This window comes from Urocampus carinirostris, chromosome 9 (genome assembly GCF_059441175.1).
Source record: "Urocampus carinirostris isolate Australia breed hairy pipefish chromosome 9, RoL_Ucar_1.0, whole genome shotgun sequence".
Classification (NCBI taxonomy): Eukaryota; Metazoa; Chordata; class Actinopteri; order Syngnathiformes; family Syngnathidae; genus Urocampus; species Urocampus carinirostris.
This window is the reverse complement of record NC_142357.1, coordinates 42,412,710-42,435,274: the sequence shown is the minus strand read 5'-3', so window position 1 is coordinate 42,435,274 and position 22,565 is coordinate 42,412,710. Positions and strand designations below refer to the sequence as shown.

The 22,565-nt window shown below is 41.1% G+C and overlaps 2 protein-coding genes across 2 annotated transcripts in view; both read right to left on the bottom strand.

Annotated features, from left to right (window-relative positions):
- LOC148360355 (neuronal acetylcholine receptor subunit alpha-3-like) overlaps nt 1–725 on the bottom strand; it is a 42,533-nt gene extending 41,808 nt beyond the window's left edge. Inside the window, exon 1 of the mRNA XM_088343949.1 lies at nt 487–725. Coding sequence (XP_088200075.1) covers nt 487–544 — 58 coding nt within the window. The 5' untranslated portion in view covers nt 545–725. The remainder of the gene's footprint in view (nt 1–486) is intronic.
- Nucleotides 726–15,654: 14,929 nt separating this feature from the next.
- The window catches only part of LOC148360354 (neuronal acetylcholine receptor subunit beta-2-like), a 66,329-nt gene continuing 59,418 nt past the window's right edge, over nt 15,655–22,565 (bottom strand). The window contains exons 5-6 of the mRNA XM_088343948.1: nt 17,689–18,646; nt 15,655–16,071 (exon numbers count right to left, since the gene is read on the bottom strand). Of these exons, the coding sequence (XP_088200074.1) occupies nt 15,916–16,071; nt 17,689–18,646 (1,114 nt within the window). The 3' untranslated portion in view covers nt 15,655–15,915. The remainder of the gene's footprint in view (nt 16,072–17,688; nt 18,647–22,565) is intronic.

The window sequence follows — 22,565 nt, the reverse complement described above, 5'->3', positions numbered from 1 at the left end:
TGTTTATTTATGTCTTGTTAAGGTTTTGATGTGATGTAGCAGGGCTGCATCTTTGAGCTTGTGTTAGAGTAGCTTTGAGGTCTTTGAATTTGGAAAGATGCTTCTAAACTTCCTTGTTCTGTTTCTGTACGCCATCCGATATTGCCTTTTTCATGTAACTAACTCTTTTTCATGTTTTGTTTATTTAGGTTTAATTAAGGTTTTGATGTGATGTAGCAGGGATACATCTTTGAGCTTTTGTTAGAGTAGCTTTGAGGTCTTTGAATTCGGAAAGATGCTTCTAAACTTCCTTGTTCTGTTTCTGTACACCATCCGATTGTGTCAATTAATCTTTTTCTGAAAGATTTTTCTGTTTACAAAATGTGCTCATCCAGAACCCTTATTTTCACTGTTTCTTTCACTTTTTGTTCAGAAACCCAACCAAAAGTGGCCGCATGCTTTTAAACATCCACTTTTTGTTTCGATTTTTCCCTCGCGGTTCCTTACCTTGCGCTGCGAGGAGGACCAGCAGGTGAAGGAGACTCGTTTTCCCGGCAGGAAACATGGATGCATGGATTATTTCGGGGAAATTCTTCCAGGATGAAAAATTCAACAGTAAACGTCCTTGATCCCAAACGGAGGTTACAATTTTTAAAAAAAACAAATTTTCCTGAACGCGCCACGAAGGAGAAGAGATTCAGGCGGACTCCCGTTAACGACAACTTGGGCGACTCCCTCTCTCATTCTCTCCCTTTCTCTCTCTCCTTTTCTCCCCCCTTTCTCTCTTTCCTCCCCCTCCCTCGCTATTTGCCTCCCTCCCTCCCTTCATTTCTCGTGACTCAGAGGTGATAAGTCGCCAGTCCGAGTCCCGCTTTTCAGAATAAAGCCCCGGGACGCTTCTTCCAAATGCGTAAAAAGGCGCATTGGCGTGCGTCGGGGGGCGCGTGCGAGCGCGCGTGCGTGAACGAGTATTTCTATTTTTCTATTTTTTTCTATTTTATCATTTTTTATTTTTAAAAAAAGGCACAGCTTAGGCTTTAAGGGCACTATCCAGTTCAAGTCACCCCTGGGGAGGTTTCTCAATTGTTTTCTATTTTAATCCGCTTTTGTTTTATTTGTAATACAGCAAGGATGATACGTCACATGTCAGTATCAATCGATACCAAGCTAGTTTCTCCTGGAGTGATATTTGTAATAACAGATACCCATATGATATTATAAAAAATATTTGAAGTCATTCCTATCGGTCACTCTATGAAATTTTCGTTTTATCGCAACTAAGTCAGTATCAATACCAAAATGCTGGTATCATTCGATTTGAATAGCTGTTTTAAGTCCCCTTCCTTGTCTGATACTTGAGATGTAGGTATCAATCGATACCAAGCCAGTTTCTCCTGTAGTGATATTTGTAATAACAGATACCCATACGATATTATAAAAGTTATTTGAAATCATTATTTTGAAATTTAGGTATCAATCGATACCAAGCCAGTTTCTTCTAGAGTGATATTTACCCATACGATATGATAAAAGTTATTTGAAGTCATTCCTATCGACCAAGACTTGAAATTTTGGTATGAATTGATACTAAGTCAGTATCAATACCAAAATGCTGGTATCATTCGATTTGAATAGCTGTTTTAAGTCCCCGTCCTTGTCTGATACTTGAGATGTCGGTATCAATCGATACCAAGCTAGTTTCTCCCGGAGTGATACTTATAATATAAGATACCCATACGATATTATAAAAGTTATCTGAAGTCATTCGTATCGGCCACAACTTGAAATTTTGGTATTAACTGATACTGAGTCAGTATCAATACCAAAAAGCTGGTATCATTCGATTTGAATAGCTGTTTTAAGTCCCCTTCCTTGTCTGATACTTGAGATGTAGGTATCAATTGATAACAAGCCAGTTTCTCCTGTAGTGATATTTGTAATAACAGATACCCATACGATATTATAAGTTATTTGAAGTCATTATTTTGAAAATTAGGTATCAATCGATACCAAGCCAGTTTCTTCTAGAGTGATATTTACCCATACGATATGATAAAAGTTATTTGAAGTCATTCCTATCGACCACAACTTGAAATTTTGGTATGAATTGATACTAAGTCAGTATCAATACCAAAATGCTGGTATCATTCGATTTGAATAGCTGTTATAGGTCCCCTTCTTTGTCTGATACTTGAGATGTAGGTATCAATCGATACCAAGCCAGTTTCTCCCGGAGTGATATTTATAATATAAGATACCCATACGATATTATAAAAGTTATTTGAAGTCATTTGTATCGGCCACAACTTGAAATTTTGGTATTAATCAATACTAAGTCAGTATCAATAACAAAAAGCTGGTATAGATTCATTCGATTTGAATAGCTGTTTTAAGTCCCTGTTGTTGTATGTCACAGTTGCCATGGCGCCCAATTGGCCTCACCCGTGTGGCGCCAGCTGCGGCTCATTAACAGATTGGCTTTCCGTCTATTTAAGCTCAATGCTCTCACTCTTCGTTTGTCAGTCCGTCAACTAACCTCTGCCCCGCAAGACGTGGGTCCTGACTCGGTCCTGTTTCCTGTTGACATTTCCTGTCAGGTATTGTTTCCGTTTATTTTTTGTCCTCTTTAATATCGGTTTCCATTCTCGTTCCCGTCTATTTTTGTCCTGTTTATTATTCTCTCCAGTTTTCGTTCCCGTCTAGTTTGTCCTATTTCATTATGAATCCTGTCCGTCCGATATCGATCTCGTCGGCCTCTGGCTTCCTATCATTTCACGCCAGACTTCTGCCTAACGTGCATGACTCCCCATTTCCCATAAAATAAAAAGCTTGTGTGAGAAATGTCACGCGTTTGGGTCCTGATCCTGTTCTGGTTCTCGACAGTTGTCTGATACTTGAGCTGTAGGTATCAATCAACACCAAGCAAGTATCGCCGATATCAATACCAATAATTCGGGAAAGGCTACAGGAATATTCCAGTTGCTACTTTAGGTCACCTCTATCAACCGATACTCATGTTGGTATTAATGGATATTGAAGCGGTATCGCCGATACGGATACCATAATATAAAAAGGCTAGTCATAGCTTCATGGAATATTATAACGGCGGTGTTAAAACGTTTGTATTGTCTGATACTTGAGATGGTGGTACCGTTCGATACAAAGTAAACGTTGATGCAAGTATCACTGATGTCGATACCAGTGATACAAAAAGAGCTTAATATAGGTTCAGGAAATATAATAATTATTTTAAATCATTTGTATTGTTCGATACATGAGATGTTGGTATGCATCGATACAGAGTAAATACTGGTGCCAGTATCAGCGATATTGATTCATGGAATACTGTGTTAGGTATTCTTAGGTCAATACTTGAGATGTTGGTATCGATCGATACCAAGTAAATGTCGATGCCAGTATCGCTGATCTTGATTAAACAATATGAAAAAGGCTATATATATATATATATATTGATTCATGGGATATTGTATTAGCTATTTTGCATTACCTTTTTGGTCACTACTTGAGGTGTTGGTATCGATCGATATCAAGTAGATGTAGATGCCAGTATCACTGATCTTGATTCCAGTAATACGAAAAAGGCTATATATATATATATATATATATATATATATATATATATATATATATATATATATATATATATATATATATTGATTCATGGAATATTGTATTTGCTATTTTGCATCACCTTCTAGGTGAATACTTGAGGTGTTGGTATCGATTGATACCAAGTAGATGTAGATGCCAGTATCGCTGATATTGATTCCAGTAATACGAAACAGGCTATATATATATTGATTCAGGGAATATTGTATTAGCTATTTTGCATCACCTTTTAGGTCAATACTTGAGGTGTCGGTATCGATCGATACCAAGTAGATGTAGATGCCAGTATCGCTGATATTGATTCCAGTAATACGAAAAACGCTATATATATATTGATTCAGGGAATATTGTATTAGCTATTTTGCATCACCTTCTAGGTGAATACTTGAGGTGTTGGTATCGATTGATACCAAGTAGATGTAGATGCCAGTATCGCTGATATTGATTCCAGTAATACGAAACAGGCTATATATATATATTGATTCAGGGAATATTGTATTAGCTATTTTGCATCACCTTCTAGGTAAATACTTGAGGTGTTGGTATCGATTGATACCAAGTAGATGTAGATGCCAGTATCGCTGATATTGATTCCAGTAATACGAAAAAGGCTATATATATATTGATTCAGGGAATGTTGTATTAGCTATTTTGCATCACCTTTTAGGTCAATACTTGAGGTGTTGGTATCGGCCGATACCAAGTAGATGTAGATGCCAGTATCGCTGGTATCGATTCCAGTAAAACGAAAAAGGCTATATATATATATATATATATTGATTCATGGACTATTGTGTTAGGTATTTTGTATCACCTTTTAGGTCAATACTTGAGGTGTTGGTATCGACCGATACCAAGTAGATGTAGATCCCAGTATCGCTGATCTCGATTCCAGTAATACGAAAAAGGCGATATCTATTCTTGGAATATTGTATTAGCTATTTTGCATCACCTTCTAGGTCAATACTTGAGGTATTGGTATCGATCGATACCAAGTAGATGAAAAATGATATCGACAGATTCGTTCGTATTATAATAGCTATTTTTAATCATCATTATCAGTCATCACTTGGGATGTTGGTATCGATCGATAACAATTAAATGCAGTTGCCTGTATTGCTGAGTAAAAAAATGTAACGATACTGGTGTTCTGTTGTCACTGCTATCAATACTTGTATCGATCCCCACAACCCCTGTTCGCAAAGCCAGTTGTCGCCACCTATAGGACTGAAGTGGTACTGCTTAAGTTTCCCAATTCAGCATTTTGCATTGATTTGTCTTCGCTAGCTCTGCGTCTCACTTCGATATAATTAAGTCAAAATATTGATTGGCGTAAATTCGCTTAATTATTATCGATTTTGTTTATTAGCCTAGGAGAAAAAAAATGTCCGCCGTCAATAAGCATGCGAAAGTAGAAATGAACTCTGGGAAAATGATCTTTTGTTTTTCAGGATCAGCAGCACAGGTGGCCCGCGGGCCAGTTCAGGCCCGCTAAGGGATTGAATCCGGCCCGGGAGACATCACTCAGAGAAGCGCAAGAGAAAAACGAGCTGCAGGTTGAAATATGTCAACTTGATGTCGCCAAGGCCAGGGGCCTCGAACAAAGACACTGTACTTGAATTTCTTTCTCTCTCTCTCTCTTTTCCACCCTTTTCTCCCACTCTCTTTCTCTGTCTCTTTCACTCTCTGTGTCTCTTTTTCTCTTCCTTTGTTCCTTTTTGTCTCTTTCTCTCTCTCTCTGTCTTTTTAACTTCTTTTGCTCTAGCTTCCTTTTTTTCTTTTTTCCCTTTTCTCTCTTTTCTCTTTCTCTCTTCTTACCCTTTGCACTTTCTTTTCTCTTTTCTCTCCTTCTGTCTTTCTATTTCTCTTTGGATTTCTTTCTTCCTCTCCCTTTCTTTTCCCCCTCTCTCACGACTTTTTATCTTTTGCTTCTCACGCTCTCTCCCTCCCTCTCTTTTTCTTTCTTTGTCCCGCCCTCTCTCCTTTTCCCTCCCTCTTTCTCTTATTTCTTTATCTCTTTTTCTTTCCCTTTAATCTACTAAATGATGACAAAAACTGTTTTTAGAAAATACAAAAATGAATGAAAATGAATACATAAAATAAGGAGTATTTAACTGTGAATATTTAATCAAGCTTCTGACTAAAATTGTTTAAATATGAAAATGAATACAAATAAATACATAAAAATTCAATGTTACAATTCCCATTTGATTAAAATTTTGACAAAAACTGTTTTTAGAAAATACATAAATCAATAAAAATAAAATGAAAATAAATACATACAATGTGGAATTAATTAAGAAGCTCCTTGTCACGGTTGCCACGGCACCCAATTGACCCCTCCCGTGCAGCTTGTTTACTGATTGGCTCCCTGTCAGTATTTAAACTCTGTCCTGTCAGTCCCCTTTTGTCGGTCCGTCTGCGAATCTCTGTCTTTACACGGCAAGCCCTTTTTTGCCTGTCCCGTTTTTTGCTCCTGTTTGTCTCCCGCTACGACCTGTTTTGATCTGGACCACGTCTGCTCTCCCGTCCCGAATTACGATCTTTTTTTTATCTCGACTACGTCTACTCTCCTCTCCTGGCTTTCGACTCGTTTCCGATCCCGACCATGTTTTTGCTCTCCTATCCCGGCTACTAACCGGTTTTTTTTCGCTCCCGACACTGCCATTGAAGTCCCACTTCCGCGTTCAGATCGACCTGCTTCCTGTGTCCAGCAATCCTGGATCGTGGGTGCAACCCTCTCCTTTCTTCTAATAAAACTCAGGAGAAACAAGCCTGGAATTTCCTGGAAGCTCCCACTCCATTAAACCACAACAAAATGTTACGCGAGTGGGTCCTGTTTCCGTTCTGGTCCTGGCACTCCTGACCGAAAAATGTAAAAGTAAATAAATTAAAATAAATACATAAAAAATGAATGTTTTTCACAAATCATAATTGTCATTGAATTAAAATAATGACAAATAAACACAATTTGAAAATTGACCGAAATTCGAGACTCCTTTTGTGCTTTTCTTAACCAATGAGCGCACGTCATAATGGCTTTCCCAGATGAACAGTCATTTGTTTAAAGAAAATCCCGAATTGGTGTTGGAAATCCGATTCTTGGTGGTTTTTTTCTTCCTGCCGAGTAAATCTTCATTGGAACAAAGTGCTCTATTACAGCGCGCTAAAGCGCAAATGGATCGATTGGCGCGCGGCTTGAAGCATTAGCGACCTCGTCGTAGAAGCAAAAGAATGCTTGCGGACGGACAATCTTCCTGCAAATGGCCGCCTTCGTATTCGAATGGATGTGGAACGGAGAAAGGACCCACTTGCGTAACGTTTCTCACAGTTTTATTGGGAAGAAAAGAAAGGATTGCTCCCACCATCCGGTGATCGCTGGTCGCGGGCAGCAGGTCGCTCTGAACGCGGAAGTGGGACTTCCGTTGCGAGCGATGGCGGTGTCGGAGCGTGGTATCTATCTAGACATCTATCTATCTATCTATCTAGACATCTATCTAGACATCTAGACATCTATCTATCTTTCTAGACATCTATCTAGACATCTAGACATCTAGATATCTATCTGTCTATCTAGACATCTATCTAGACATCGATCTAGACATTGATCGAGACATCTGTCTAGACATCTATCCAGACATCTACCTATCTGGACATCTATCTTCTTCTCTGTCTTCACTTAATACTTTCTTTCCCTTCTTTTTGGTTCTTATTCTCCTTTTTTTGCTTCTCCCTTTTCTTTTCCTTGTTCTCCTTTTCATCCGTTATCCCTTTGTTTTACTGCTTCTCCTCCTTTTTCTCTTTCCTCTTCTAGACAAATAAACATGACTTGACCTTTTTCCTTTCTGTTTTCTTCACTATCTTTACCTTCTATTTCTTCTCCATCTGTTTCTTCTTTATTTCCTTCTTCTTCTTCCCCATCTCCTCCTCACTCGCCTTCTGCTTCTCCTTTATTCCTTTTTATGTTGCATCTTCTTTCTCTCCTTTCTCCTCTGTTTTCCTTACCTTTGTTCTCCTTCCTTTGGCTCTTTTTTATTTTTTTTTGCTCTCATTTTCTTCTTCTCCTTATCTATATGTTCTTCCTCGTTAGTCTACTTCTCTTTTTCTACTTTATTTGCTTCTTCTTCTTCCCCTTCTCCTCTTTGTTCTTATAAGTCTTTATTTTTCTTCATTTGCTCCTTCTTCTTCCCCGTCTCCTCCTCACTCACCTTCTCCTTTATTTCTCCTTATGTTGCATCTTCTTTCTCTTCTTTCTCCTCTGTTTTCCTTACCTTTGTTCTCCTTCCTTTGGCTCTTTTTTTTATTTTTTTGCTCTCATTTTCTTCTTCTCCTTTTCTATATGTTCTTCCTCGTTTTCTACTTCTCCTTCTCCTCCCTGTTTTCCTTCTTCTCCTCCTTGGTATTCTAAATCAGGAGATTTCTGCCACTGGGGTAAGAATCGATTTGAACGTTTTCTCCCTTTACTATGGGGGGCGGCTTATAATGAGGCGCGGCTTATAGTCCAGAATTGGAGTTTTTCCGCGGCTAACCCGGAGGTGAAAGCCACCATGTTGCGTTCGCTAACGACACAAGGGCCATTGCACTTTGATTCAATTTGACGCGACTTTTCCCGCTCCGTCTGCTCGCGCAATCGTTAGCGTCAAGCTAGTTCAGCGTGACGAGTATAGCTAGCATTCTTGGCCGGCCGCGAGAAGCCTGGCACGCTCCGAGACCGAGGGTCAGAGACCCTCGGGTGGCGCTACAAGTGAAGTCCGATTTGTCGCAGGGAAGGCAAGACAAGTTGTTGTCAGGGTGGCGTAGTAGCAAGAGGCCCTAGAGGAAAATATTATTCCCCAGTCAAGATTTTTGTTGTGGTTTACATTAGAAAAGGCGGTACATTTTTGAAAAAATGACAGGTGTTTATAAGGAGATAAAAGCGGTATTGTAGTAATGTCATTCATCAGACAGTGAGCTAAACCACCAAAGAAGGAACATGACCCCAGGGGACATGGTATCGAGACTTGAATTCCCGTCTATCCAGACATCTATCTAGACACCTATCAATCTAGACATCTATCTAGGTATCTATCTAGACATCTATCTAGACACCTATCTGTCTATCTATCTATCTATCTATCTATCTATCTATCTATCTATCTATCTATCTATCTATCTATCTATCTATCTATCTATCTATCTATCTATCTATCTATCTATCTATCTATCTGTCTATCTGTCTGTCTATCTGTCTGTCTATCTATCTATCTATCTATCTATCTATCTATCTATCTATCTATCTGTCTATCAAGACATCTATCTAGACATCTAGACATCTATCTATCGAGACATCTATCTAGACATCTCTCTCTCTCTCTCTCTCTCTCTCTCTCTCTCTCTCTCTCTCTCTCTCTCTCTCTCTCTCTCTCTCTCTCTCTATCTATCTATCTATCTATCTATCTAAATATCTATCTAGACATCTATCTATCTATCTAGACATCTAGACATCCATCTATCTAGACATCTATCTATCTAGACATCAATCTATCTATCTAGACATCTATCTAGACATCTCTCTCTCTCTCTCTCTCTATCTAGACATCTATCTAGACATCTATCTATTTATCTATCTATCTATCTGTCTATCTGTCTATCTATCTATCTATCTATCTATCAAGACATCTATCTAGACATCTAGACATCTATCTATCTAGACATCTCTCTCTCTCTCTCTATCTATCTATCTATCTAAATATCTATCTAGACATCTATCTATCTATCTAGACATCTAGACATCTATCTATCTAGACATCTATCTATCTAGACATCAATCTATCTATCTAGACATCTATCTAGACATCTCTCTCTCTCTCTCTCTATCTAGACATCTATCTAGACATCTATCTAGACATCTATCTATCTATCTATCTAGACATATATCTATCTATCTATCTATCTATCTATCTATCTATCTATCTATCTATCTATCTATCTATCTATCTATCTATCTATCTATCTATCTAGACATGTATCTATCTATCTATCTAGACATGTATCTATCTATCTATCTATCTATCTATCTATCTATCTATCTATCTATCTATCTATCTATCTATCTATCCGGACATCTATCTATTTATCTATCTATTTATCTATCTATCTATCTATCTATCTATCTATCTATCTATCTACCTATCTAGACATCTATCTATCTACAACCGATTCTCAGTCCGAGACCTGTGGGTTGCCTGACCACCTCTCTACGGAGCGCCTTTTGTGACTTCCCTTGTCCCCATGAAAGACTGTCAACTTGTGTCCGCGTTTGGGTCCTCTCTCCCTATAATCGAGTTCCTTTGCGACACGTTCGTCTCGAGGGAAGGCAGGACGAGCGAGGTGGTTGTCAGGTTGGCGAGGGTCGCCTTCGTGATCCGGTGGCGTGCTGGAGGTATTTTGCCGTCGTGGGCGTAAAGCCGGGGTTTAATCCTCACCGACGGGAAAAAGGTTGGATGTCGGACAATGCCGGCCGGCCATTAAGTCACTTTAGAAAAAGACCGTGATGGTAAGGATTAGGCAGACAAATGAGGAGGAGGGGGAGGAGGGGGCGCTATTGTTGGTCATTTTTAATCATGTCCTCATTTGAAGAAATTTTAATGAGTCGCATTATTTCCCATTATTTTGTTTATTTCCCTTTAAAAGACATTTAAAAAAATGAGGTCAATTCATACTCCATTGAATGTGTTCATGGCAACACGGTGGCGCAGTGGTCAGCGCGTGTGCGGCACAGTTCTGAGGTCATGAGATCGAACTTCCTGTGTGGAGTTTGCATGTTCTCCCCGTGCTTGCGTGGGTTTATCCCTAGCCATGCATGTTAGGTGAATTGGCCGGTCCAAATTGTCCCTAGAAGTTTTTCCTTGCCCTCATGTCAGTTTTAGATCAGGGGATGGTGTAATAATAGTTTGTAATCTGTGGTCTCTGCAGCCCTTTGAGACTCCTTGTGATTAAGGGCCAAACAAATAAACAGGACTTGACTTGACTGAGGTTTTTGAGTTTTTCCTTGCCCTCATGTCGGTTTTAGATCAGGGGATGGTGTTAAAATAGTCTGTGGTTTGCAATAATCTTTGGTCTGTGCAGCCCTTTGAGACTCTTTGTGATTAAGGGCCAAACAAATAAACAAGACTTGACTTGACTGAGGTTTTTGAGTTTTTCCTTGCCCTCATGTAGGTCTTAAATCAGGGGATGGTGTCATAACAGTCTGTAATAGTCTGTACAGCCCTTTAAGACTCCTTGTGATTAAGGGCGTCACAAAAAACATGACTTGACTGAGGTTTTTGAGTTTTTCCTTGCCCTCATGTCGGTTTTAGATCAGGGGATGGTGTTAAAATAGTCTGTGGTTTGCAATAATCTGTGGTCTGTGCGGCCCTTTGAGACTCTTTGTGATTAGGGGCGTCATAAATAAACAGGACTTGACTCATCTTGAGGTTTTTGAGTTTTTCCTTGCCCTCATGTAGGTTTTAGATCAGGGGATGGTGGTAAAATAGTCTGTGGTTTGCAATAATCTGTGGTCTGTGCGGCCCTTTGAGACCCTTTGTGATTAGGGGCGTCATAAATAAACAGGACTTGACTCATCTTGAGGTTTTTGAGTTTTCCTTGCCCTCATGTAGGTCTTAGATCAGCGGATGGTGTCATAATAGTCTGTGGTTTGCAATAGTCTGTGATCTGTGCGGCCCTTTGAGACCCTTTGTGATTAGGGGCGTCATAAATAAACAGGACTTGACTCATCTTGAGGTTTTTGAGTTTTCCTTGCCCTCATGTAGGTCTTAGATCAGGGGATGGTGTCATAATAGTCTGTGGTTTGCAATAGTCTGTGATCTGTGCAGCCCTTTGAGACTCTTTGTGATTAAGGGCCAAACAAATAAACAGGACTTGACTTGACTGAGGTTTTTGAGTTTTTCCTTGCCCTCATGTAGGTCTTAAATCAGGGGATGGTGTCATAACAGTCTGTAATAGTCTGTACAGCCCTTTAAGACTCCTTGTGATTAAGGGCGTCACAAAAAACATGACTTGACTGAGGTTTTTGAGTTTTTCCTTGCCCTCATGTCGGTTTTAGATCAGGGGATGGTGTCATAATAGTCCGTAGTTTGCAATAATCTGTGGTCTGTGCAGCCCTTTGAGACTCTTTGTGATTAAGGGCCAAACTCATAAACATGACCCATTGTGTTGATTAGATGCATTCAATTTACTTCAATATTCTATGTATACAAGTCATTCCATTTATTCAAATCATTTATTCAACGTATTCAATTTAACTCATTCAGTTATTCAATATCTTCAATGTTTTAATTAACTATTTCAATTCGATCAATTCATTCTATTCAATTGCAAAATATTCTAATAATGCCATTGGTTGTATTTCTTCAATTCTTTATATTTATTGAGCGATGTATTTTTTTTTCAAATTTCTGTATTTTGCCCTGTGATTTTTAGAAACGGAAGCCAGAATGGAAAAAACCACGGCGACCAACTGAGCTCAACCGATAAGGCCCCAAGCACCGATTCGAGATTTCCCATTTTTATTTCGATGTTTTTTTTTCCCGAAGAGACGTTGACATCGTGACAAGGCTTTTTTTTTGCATTCCTGGGACTTGAACTATGACCCCGCCATCTAAAGCGTTTTTAAGCCCGCTTCAAAAATCCATAGGAGAAAAATAAATTCCGTCAGCAATTGTGTCAGTAACACTGTTTGTCCTTTGACCTCCTCCAGGAGGCGCCGGCTTGTGTTTGGTTCTGCTCCTTCATTACTTCCTACTTCTTTTTCACCACCTTTTTTTCTTTGTGATTTTTCTATTTTTGCCCTGTCTTTCTTCTCCTTCTCCTTCCCTTCTTTTTATTATATCCTTCTTCTCCCTCTCTATTCTCTTTCTTCTCCTATCTATCTTATTAAAAGTCACACATTCAAATTCTTCTTTTCTACCCAATTCCTTCTGTTTTAATCTCCCCTTCTCCTCTTTTGTTTTCTTAGTCCTTCTTCTTCTCCTCCTTCTACTTCTCTTTCTCCTCTTTGAAAAGGTTAAGTACATAAAAATTACATGAATACAACTTTAGTTGGATTTCTGTGGAATTATTTGGAAACAGCCACCTGCTTGGCATGTGACGCTGTCCCTTTAAAAGGGGCATGGCTCAGAATGCACTCTGGCTCTCACCGGAGAGATAAAAGCAAGCGAAGGACTCGGAGAAACGCCCTTACCTACGTGGAGGAGATTCAAGTGACTTAGTAACGGGTTCAATGTAGCCTAATGTAGCGGAGTAAGATAGATTGTTTCTTCTTCAGCAAAATGATTTAAAAATACTCTAAGTAGTACAAAATGACCCCAAATGTACCCTAATGTAATGTAACGGGGTACATGTGTTACGTTACTACCCACATCTGACAATCGGGTACTTGATGCTTCTCCCAAGTTTTCCTCATTTCTCTCGCAATATTTTGACAACAGCATTTCCTCGGTGAAGTCTTCCGGTCACTGCGTTTTCTTAACTTCTCCTCCTGTGAACTCATCGGATAAAATCCGGCGTGACGGGACGGATACATCTTTAAAATCTGTTTTTTTTTCCTCCTCCTTATCAGATAGTTTCCAAATTAGGCGTCACCGAGCCGGAAAACGGAGCCTGAAGGCGTCACGTCGCTAATCCGCCGACAACACGGGGGAACGTCGACACGCCGGAAAGTCGGCGAATATTCCTGCAAACGCCAAGGAATGTACGGGGAATGTTGGCGCGTGACACGCGTGGAATCGCGTGGAATCGCCGTCACGTCGGGCAATTGGAGCGCTCAATCGGACACGCGCGTGTCCACACGTGACTGCTTAATAGCGCTCTTGACATCGGCGACAGTGAAAACCGACGAGTCGTAATAAGATTATTTTCGGGGCTCTTTTCCTTCGACTGGAATTAAATATGGGATGAATATCCATCCATCTATCTATCTATCTATCTATCTATCTATCTATCTATCTATCTATCTATCTATCTATCTATCTATCTATCTATCTATCTATCTATCTATCTATCTATCTATCTATCTATCTATCTATCTATCTATCTATCTATCTATCTATCTATCTATCTATCTATCTATCTATCTATCTATCTATCTATCTATCTATCTATCTATCCGTCCGTCCGTCCGTCCGTCCGTCTAGACATCTATCTATCTGGACATCTATCTATCTAGACATCTATCTATCTAGACATCTATCTATCTAGACATTTATCTATCCATCTATCTAGACATCTATCTAGACATCTATCTAGACATCTTTCTTGGCATCTTTCTAGACATCTATCTATCCATCTATCTATCCATCTACACATCTATCTATCTATCTATCTATCTATCTAGACATCTATCTATCTATCTAGACTTCTAGACTTCTATGTAGATTTCTAGACATCTATGTAGATTTCTAGACATCAACCTAGACATCTATGTAGACATCTATCTAGACACCTAGATATCTATCTAGACATCTATCTAGACATCTATCTAGACATCTAGATATCTATCTAGACATCTAGATATCTATCTAGACATCTATCTAGACATCTAGATATCTATCTAGACATCTAGATATCTATCTAGACATCTATCTAGACATCTATCTAGACATCCATCTAGACATCTATCTAGATATCTAGACATCCATCTAGACATCTATATATATAGACATTTTGACATCTATCTAGACATCTCTCTTTCTATCTGTCTATCTATCTAGACATATATCTAACTATCTAGACATCCATCTATCTAGACATCTATCTATCTATCTAAGTATCTAACTTTTGTGGAGGAAAAAAAATAATGAGAAGGGGGAGAAACAGGAAAATGGGGAGGAGAAAAGTATAATTGCTAAAAGAATAAGAAAGAATGGACAAAAGGAAAATAGAAGGAGAAGAAAGAGAGGGCAAACTAGAAAAGTTCAAGGAAGAAATGTGAGAAAGAAGGAGCTTGAGTAAGTTGCTGAAGAAGAAACGGTACTCTTACTCCGCTACATTAGGCTACATTGAAGCCGTTACTAAGTAATTTGAATCCCCTCCACGTAAGTGAGGGCGTTTCTCCGAGTCCTTCGCTTGCCTTCATCTCTCTGGTGAGAGACAGTGTGCAGCCCGAGCCCCGCCCCTTTTAAAGGGGCAGTGTCACAGATTCCACAGAAACTAGGGACAACTAGAGTTGTATTCTTGTGATTTTGGGGACTTCTTTATCTTTTCAAATACACGCTACATTTTATTGCACTCTTTTGTTAAGGGGCACATTAGGGTTGTATAGCAGTGGTTGGTTTTTTTGTTTTTGTTTTTTACAGAAAAACAAAACGAAAAATATAAACAAACAAAAGAAGTATTTAGAGCTGAAGGGACAGAAATGAGAAGATTGAGAGGTAGAAAGGGGAAGAAGAGACAGAGGAAAAACACAAAAGAAGAGAAGAGAAAGGGGTAGAAAGAGAAGAAGATGGGATGGAAGGAGAAAATGAGGAAGAGACAGGAAAAAGAAGAAGAGATCAAAGGGAAGAAGAGAGAAGATAATGAATATGAAGAAGAAGAGATAGACAAAAAAGAAAGAAAGAAAATAGATGGAAGGAAAGATCATATCGAAGGAGACAAAGGGATATTAGGAAAAGAAGAGATAAGGAGGAGAATAAGTAGAAGTAGAAGAGAAAGAAGACTATAGAAAAAAAGATTGGTGGAGAATAGGTTATAGAAGTTCAAAAAGTGAAAGACAAGTAGGTGGACAGAGAAGAAATGAGAAGAGAGAGATAATAGAAGAAGAGTTTTCAAAAGAAGCAATAGAATAAAAAAGAGAAGGGATGGAAAAAGAAGAGATTAAATTCAAAGAAGAAAAGGAGAACATAACGAGATTGGAAAAGAAGAGTGATAGAAGGACAAAGGATAGAAGACAATAAAGAAGATGAGACAGAAGAGAAAAAAAAATTCAAGTGCTCAGGTTTAATTGCGTTCTCTTTTAGAAAGGAAGACAATTAGGAAGACAAATTCAAAACACCCCAAAACATTAATCTGGAAAGTTTGGACAAGACACTTAGTTTCCAGATTGTGGACGAATACGGAAAACCAGGTCCATTTCTAGAGGCTTCAAAACGATTGTCCTGGAAGAACTTCAAATTGTCCTGGAAGACGCTGAAGAACTTCAGAAAAGACCAGAAGTAACTCCTGGGCTCCAAATTGACAATTGACTTCTCTTGGCGGAGGATCAAAAATCTGGCCACCGATTTCAGGAAGGGTTTTGGAGACGATGGTCGGACGTTTGTTTTTTGTTGTCTCTCAGTTCTGGTCCTGGTCTTCAGCGATAGGGGTGTTGTAACTCCGGAAAAGGGGCTGCACGAAGAGGCCCACGGTGCCCACCACGCACACCAAAACGAAGATCCACAAAAAGAGACGATCGATCACCATGGCCACGTACTTCCAGTCCTCGATGATCTGAGGACAGACACGGATTCTTAGTTCTTGTCAGGTACGGCAACCCCGCCTTACAGTATTTTCGATTTACAGTGTGAAATCAAGGTTTATTTGGCCCCAGTTTATGACATTTTTGTCACGGTTGCCATGGTGCTCAATTGGCCCCGCCTGGGTGGTGCCAGCTGGAGCTTGTTGTGGTTTAATGGAGTCGGAGCTTCCAGGAAATCCCAGGCTTGTTTCTCCCGAGTTTAAGATTGGGCCTGCCAAGTAATAACATTCTACTTGGCGTGGAACAAGCGATCAAGTCAGGAATTTGGATGTATCAGGCCGACCCCAACGAGTTTCTTGGAAATTATGTAACTTTGGAGAATCGAAAGAGGACGAAAATATTCTGAAAAAACATTGACAATTCTCGGAAACCATACACATTGACGAAAAAACAAGTGTGTCATCGCGAGGGGACGTGCTAAGTAACATGAGATGTTGTCTGAGGGTATAAAAAAGCTGATTGTCTCTTAGATGAATGAGAACTTTGGACTCTGACGGAGATAAATAAACGGCTCTCCTCTCCCGCCAAGATCTCCTGCATCTTGTTTTTATGTTTTGGGGTGAGGCAATAAGGACTGCTCTGAAAGCAGATTGGCTCCCTGTCAGTATTTAAACTCTGGCCCCTTTTGTCGGTCCGTCTGCAAATCTCCGTTTTTACACAGCAAGCCCTTTTTCGCCCGTCCTGCGTTTTTGCTCCTGTTTTTCTCCCGCTACGATCTGTTTTAAGCTAGACCACGTCTGCTCTCCCGTCCCGAATTACGACCTGTTTTGATCTCGACCTTGTCTGTTCTCCCGCCCCGAATAACGATACGTTTTTTGATCTCAACCGCGTCTACTCTTAATCATAGCTGAGCAGTTTTATGGTTTTGGTCATGTGACTTTTGCAAGCCGTGAATCTTCAATATTAGAAGAAATTTTTTTGTCGATGACTACAACTAAAACGTTATACCAGTCACGGTTGCCATGGCGCCCAATTGGCCCCGCCGGTGTGGCGCCACCTGCAGCTTGTTGACCGATTGGCTCCCTGTCAGTATTTAAACTGTCAGTCCCCTTTTGTCGGTCCGTCTGCGAATCTGTTTTTACTCGGCAAGCCCTTTTTCGCCTGTCCTGTTTTTTGCTCCTGTTTGCCTCCCGTTATGATCTGGTTTTATCTCGACCTCATCTGTTCTCCCGCCCCGAATAACGATTCGTTTTTTGATCTCGACCGCGTCCACTCTCCTCTCTTGGATTTCGACTTTTTTCCCTTCCTGACACCGCCGCCATCGCTCGCCACGGAAGTCCCACATTCAGAGCGACCCGCTTCCCGCGCCCAGCAATCTCCAGATTGTGTGTACGCTCCTTTCCCTTCTTCCCAATAAAACTGTGAGAAACGTTACGCGAGTGGGTCCTGTCTCCGTTCTGGTCCCGACAATTTTCTCCACTATACCACATCGAAATTAAATTACGAGTACGTCTCCAAATGATGATCTGCTATTGGTTTACATCACGGCATTTTACAAATCCTGCTAGGCTATTGGCTGAACTCCTTCCCATAATGCCTTCCTGTTGTGAGCTTCATAAAGTCAGGTTTTTATTATTTTTAAGACCTACCCCTTCATCGTCGTCCTCGCTCTTCATCTTGTCGGCGATGTAGCGCACACCGTCCACGGCGTCCTCCACGTCGATGCTGCTCTTCAACGTCATCCTCCTCCTGACCTTGGTCCCGTCCCCAAGGTCGTCCAACCCGTACCGCTTCGCCGAGACTTCGTTGACGTAGAAGGACGACGACGAGTCGGCCAATCCCGGCGACCTGTCAACTTTCCCCGTCTTCGTCCGTTGGTGTTTTTTCCGGAACTTCTCCCGAATGTTGGACCTCCCGGGCCTTCTCATGAAAAGGTAGGACGGGAGCCAATGCATGAAGACCCTTTTGACCCATCTGGGCATGGTGTGGGTGCTCGGGGAACGATGGTGGACGTTGAGGACGCAAACGCTGGTGACGATGGAGAAGGTGACCAGGACCATGGCGAACATCAAGTACTTCCCAATGAGAGGAACCGCTAAGGAAGTGGGTGGGACAATCTTGGAGATAAGAAGCAGGAAGACAGTCAGGGCGAGAAGAACGGAAATGCACAGAGTCATTTTTTCACCGCAGTCCGACGGCAAGTAGAAGACCAAAATGGCCAAGGAGGTGATGAGGATGCAAGGGATGATGAGATTGATGGTGTAGAAGAGCGGTTTGCGTTTGATGATGAAATCGTAAGTGATGTCCAGGTAGCGGAGGTCCAGGGGATCTTCGTTCTTGCGTCCCGGCAGGGACACGATGTCCCACTCGCCGCTGGGTTTGAAGTCGTCTCGGCTGGCGAAGTCGCTGAGGAGGATGAGGTCCATCTCCGTGCGGTCGTAGGTCCAGGATCGGAATTTCAGGGTGCAGTTCTGCTGGTCGAAGGGAAAGTCTCGGACTTCGATCTTGCAGGCCGATTTGTAGATGGCGGGGGGCAACCAGGCCACCTCGCCGTTGTTGGAGACCACCGCGTTGGAGTAGAAGGAGACTTCGTAGGTGCCGTCCGCGCTGTTGGGAAAAAAACATGGAGATTGGATTTATTCATGAAGAATGTGCTTACCTCAAGAAGAACTTAAAGTTTGGGTTTTACAATAATATCGCAATATAATGGTCGTAACGGGAATCGAACCCAGGACCCCTCAAGGTTTCTTATTGTCCTCATGCTGGGGTTTTTGAGTTTTTCCGTGTCCTTATGTCTGTTTGATGTGTTTGACAGAAACGTGGCTCACGTCTAGCATCCCGGATGCTAACGTGGAGCTACCCGGCTTCAGCGCTGTTAGGACAGACAGAGACACTTTAGCCTGCGGGAAGCGGAGAGGAGCCGGACTCGCTATCTACGTGAACACGAGGTGGTGTAACCCTGGGGACAAATTTTTCCATCTGCCGCAGGGACGTCCAATTTTTGGCCTAGCGTGTGACGTCATCCACTCCGATGTGGCTAAACTACAACACAGCACCCCAAGGCCATCCTGTTCATCTGTTAATAAACAACAAAAGGATACTGCTGGAAGTGTGAATTTCCCTACAGGGATGAAGAAAGTATGTATCTATCTATCCATCTATCTAGACATCTATCTAGACATCTATCTATCTATCTTTCTATCTATCTATCTATCTATCTTTCTATCTATCTATCTATCTATCTATCTATCTATCTATCTATCTATCTATCTATCTATCTATCTATCTATCTAGACATCTATCTAGACATCTATCTAGACATCTATCTAGACATCTATCTATCTAGACATCTATCTATCTAGACATCTATCTATCCATCTATCTAGACATCTATCTATCTATCTAGAAATTTATCCATCTATCTATCCATCCATCTATCCATCTATCTAGTCAGCTATCTATATATCTAGACATCTATCCATCTATCTATCTATCTATCTATCTATCTATCTATCTATCTATCTATCTATCTATCTATCTATCTATCTATCTATCTATCTATCTATCTATCTATCTATCTATCTATCTATCTAATTTGTGTATAAGGTACATTTTTTGTTATCTAAAATACCTGAGGTTTTGAGTACTTCCATATTGTTTGCAACAAGATTTAAACCCGGGTCCTGAGTGCTAATGTCACGATCCTGTCAGTTGCCCTCTGATTACCCTCACCTGCATTCACTCCTTCAGCCCCAGCTGCCACTCTAGTCCTAATTACCCCTCTCGCTATTTAAGTGCTTCATCTCTGGTCACTTTTTGTCAGTCCGTCAGCGAACTGTCCGCCTCGCCACCTGTCACCGGCCGCCGGGGCTTCCTGTTCCACCTGTCCAGCGTACTTTAGCTCATGCAAGGCAAGCCCTTTTGATCCTGGCTTCCCGATCGTCTTCGGTTCCCTGACTTGCTGCCGATCCCTGACCACGCTCCGTTCTCCTGTCCCGGCTAAGTGACTTGTTCCGATCCACAACCACACTCCGTTCTCCTGTCTCGGCTACCCAACTTGTTACAATCCACGACCACGCTCTGGTCTCCTGTCCCGGCTACTTGACTTGTTTTGTTCCACAACCACGCTTCGTTCCCCTGTCCCGGCTACCAGAGTTGCTCTGATCCACGATCACGCTCTGCTCTGTCCCCCCGATCCCTTAATAAAGTGTTGTGTGAAACGTTACGCATTTGGGTCCACTGGTCGTGATAATCAAACTCTAACCACTGGACTAGTCGTGATACAGTTGACAGCTTCAATGTCTGAGTACGCTTGCTGGGGATGTGACGTCTAATAAAGAAGCAGACCGTCCCATCAACTCTGCGTCCGTCTCCAAGTTCTTCTCCTGACCCCTAAGGAGTCGAGTTTGACGGGAAGAAAACCTATTTATTGGTGTATATCGTGCATTTTTTTAACTAAAGATGAAAATCGAAGTTGGGGTACGTTATAATGTACACCCCTTTTTAATATATTATCGCTAAATATTGGTTGTTACGGGATTCTAACCCAGGTCCTGGATGTCAACAGCACTGCACGAAATGCGTTTTGACGCGGTTCTGTTTCCTGTTGTTTTTCCCTGTCCGGTATTGTTCCCTATTTTTGTCCTATGTATTATTCTCTCCAGTTTTCGTTCCTGTCTAGTTTGTCCTGTTTATTTTCGATATCCTGTATTATTATCTGTCCTGTCTGTCCCGTCCTGTCCGGTATCGACCCCATCCGTCCGATATCAACTCGGGCAATCGGTATTGATCTCGCCGGCATTTAGCTTCCTATCATTTCACGCCAGACTGCTGCCTAACGTGTATGACTCCCCATTTCCCCGTAAAATAAAAGGCTTGTGTGAGTAACGTCACGCGTTTGGGTCCTGATCCTGTTCCGGTTCTTGACAATTTTAACTGATACTGACTATTTGTTTAAATCTGGTTTAAATTATCTCTACTATTTTAAAAAGGGTTGTCTATTTGACACGGTCCCAAAACAAAGAAATAATCAAATTTAGGAGTGGGCGATATGCTATTTTGATATCAATCCTGTCTGCCCTGTCCTGTCTGGTATCGACCCCATCCGTCCGATATCAACTCCGGCTTTCAGTATCGATCTCGTCGGCCTCTGGCTTCCTGTCCTTCCACGCCAGACCGGCTTTTTAACGTGCATGACTCCCCATTTCCCCGTAAAATAAAAGGCTTGTGTGAGTAACGTCACGCGTTTGGGTCCTGATCCTGTTCCGGTTCTTGACAATTTCAACTGATACTATTGATTTAAATCTGGTTTAAATTATCTCCACCATTTTAAAAAGGGTTGTTTATTTGACACAGTCCCAAAACAAAAAAAAAATCACATATAAGAGTGGGCGATATCCTGTTTTGATATCAATCCTCTCAGCCCTGTCCTGTCCGGTATCGACCCCATCTGTCCGATATCCACTCGGGCAATTGGTATCGATCTTGTCGGCCTCTGGCTTCCTATCATTTCACGCCAGACTGCTTCCTAACGTGCATGACTCCCCATTTCCCTGTAAACTAAAAGGCTTGTGAGAGTAACGTCACGCGTTTGGGTACTAATCCTGTTCTGGCACATAACACTCAGTGGCTCGCATTTATCTAAATGGCAAAGCATATTGTACTCGGTATATTTTTTCATGATGTCTACTGTGACTAAAAATAAGCTGTTTTTGTTATTTTCACAAAGCTTTTAAGGTCAGAATCATGACATTCAGATTTCCTACCTTCCTTGAATGCAGCATCAAGTCTCGTTTCCTGTCAGTTCGATTCATTTTTCTTCTTTTAAGTCAAAATTTTTACTTCCGCGATATAAATATCGGAAAGTGATTATTGTGCACCGACTCGCAGGCAGGGTTTTAAATTTTTTTTTTTTTTTTACTTCCACATAAAATGTGACACGGGTTAGCGCCTCTCAATTTTGCTGACTTAGCTAGCGCCGCTTAATGTTCCGTCTAAAACGTTTTCCACGTTTATAAGTTGCAGTTATTTTGCTCACTGGGGGCTGGAATCAAGTCTTCAAAAAAATAGCAAATTTTAGAAAAAAACAAACATTTTTTATTGATTATTTATGCTAAAAGTCATGACTTGTTTACTACTAAAAAGGACAGCCATTTTGGAAATGGATTGAAAACGACATCATTGGTAACGACCAATCACAGCTGAGCAGTTTTTTGTTTTTGGTCATGTGACTTTTGCAAGTTGTGAATTTAAATATTAGGAGAAAATCTTTTGTCGATGACTACAACTAAAACTTTATACCTGTCCCGTTGCCATGGCGCCCAATTGGCCCCGCCCGCATGTCACGGTTGCCATGACACCCAATTGGCCCCGCCCGTGTGGCGCCAGCTGCAGCTTGCTGACAAATTGGCTCCCTGTCAGTATTTAAACTCTGTCCTGTCAGTCCCCTTTTGTCGGTCCGTCTGCATATCTCTGTTTTTACAAGGCAAGCCCTTTTTCGCCTGTCCCGCTTTTTGCCTCCCGTTAA